The following is a 1,702-nucleotide window of genomic DNA, read 5'->3' on the forward strand; positions in this document are numbered from 1 at the left end:
CTATACTTCCACATTTTTCATAGCCAAACCGTCCATGAAATAGTGCACAAGACGAGTGCACAATCTTTTCATCGCCACTTTCATGTCTTTGTTCCTGAATGTATAAATGACAGGATTCAAAACAGGAGTGATAAAGGCATCAAAAACAGCAAGGTATTTATCCAGGTGTGATGTGGGAGAGGGCCATGTGTAAAAAAACATCATTGGCCCAAAGAACAGGATGACGACAGTGACGTGAGCTGACAGAGTGGAGAAGGCCTTGGACACAGCCCCGGATGTGTGTTTCCAGACAGTGAACAGAATGAAGACATAGGAGGCGACCAGCAAGACAAAGGAGCCCACAGACAGGAGCCCACTGTTAATGGTGACCATGAGCTCAAGGCTGTGGAAGTCTGTGCAGGACAGCCTGAGGAGTCGAGGGAGGTCACAGTAAAAACTGTCAAGGATGTTAGGGCCACAGAAGGGCAAACTGATCACAAATGCTAACTGGACCCACGAGTGGATAAGGCCGATGGTCCAGGAAGCCAGTAAAGAGCACAGGCACACTCGCGGGCTCATAACAGTCAGGTAGTGCAGGGGCCGGCAGATGGCCACGTACCGGTCAAAGGCCATGGCCATGAGCAGCACCATCTCAGTGCCTCCGACTGCATGGTTGAAGAAGATCTGGGTGAGACAGCCCTCAAATGAGATGGCTTTGTGTTTCTTGAAAATGCTAGAAATCATCTTAGGAGCTGTAATGGAGCAAAACACTATATCGATGACAGAGAGGTTAGCCAGAAGGAAGTACATAGGGGAGTGCAGATGAGCATCTGAGGTGATGGTCACCACAATGACGAGGTTGCTGGTGACGCTGGCAAAGTAGAACAACAGAGAGAAGATGAAAAGTGGAACCTGCATCTCCCATCCACTCGTGAGCCCCAGGAGCACAAACTCAGATACTCCAGAGTGATTCATTCCACCCATTGCTTCAGATGCCAGCATCAGCATTCATGGTTCCTAAGGAAAGGAAAAAAATGGAAAAAAATAAAACCCCAATCAGTCCTAACTAGTCAAGAATTAATGTTCAAGAAAGGAAGCTCTAACCATGAAATAATTACTTTTTTTTTTTGCCAGTCCTGGGGCTTCGACTCAGGGCCTGAGCACTATCCCTGGCTGCTTTTGCTCAAGGCTAGCACTCTGCCACTTGAGCCACAGCGCCACTTCTGGCTTTTTCTGTTTATGTGGTGCTGAGAAATCAAACCCAGGGCTTCATGTATGCAAGGCGAGCACTCTACTGCTAAGCCACATTCCCAGCCCAATAATTACGATGTTAACATCACACATAGAGAAATGACCTTCATCACACGGATGTTGTGCTTCTACTTGGAGGGGTCCCATATGGCGTTTTATAGCTGTTAAAACTATGACTTCTCAGTCCCGTATCCAGGCATGTTTCTTATCTGGGTTTTTTTTTTTTTTTTGGTCCATCATGGGCTTGAACTCAGGGCCTGGGCAGTGTCCTTGAGCTCTTCAGCTCAAGGCAATGGTCTACCACTTGAGCTACAGTGCTACTTCTGGCTTTTTTTTTTCTGAGTACTTTATTGGAGGTAACAGTCTCATAGACAGTCTCCTGCCCAGGCTGGCTTTGAACTGTTATTCTCAGATCTCAGCCTCCTGAGTAGCTAGGATTACAGGCGTGAGAACCACCAGTGCCTGGCTCTCA

At 47.4% G+C, this 1,702-nt stretch overlaps 1 protein-coding gene across 1 annotated transcript; it reads right to left on the reverse strand.

Moving 5' to 3' along the window:
* On the reverse strand, positions 1-987 carry LOC125340454 (olfactory receptor 4F15-like). Its single transcript, XM_048332070.1, has one exon. The coding sequence runs from the start codon at positions 985-987 to the stop codon at positions 1-3; it is 987 nt and encodes a 328-aa protein (XP_048188027.1).
* Positions 988-1,702: the final 715 nt, after the last annotated feature.

This window comes from Perognathus longimembris, chromosome 23 (genome assembly GCF_023159225.1).
Source record: "Perognathus longimembris pacificus isolate PPM17 chromosome 23, ASM2315922v1, whole genome shotgun sequence".
NCBI lineage: Eukaryota > Metazoa > Chordata > Mammalia > Rodentia > Heteromyidae > Perognathus > Perognathus longimembris.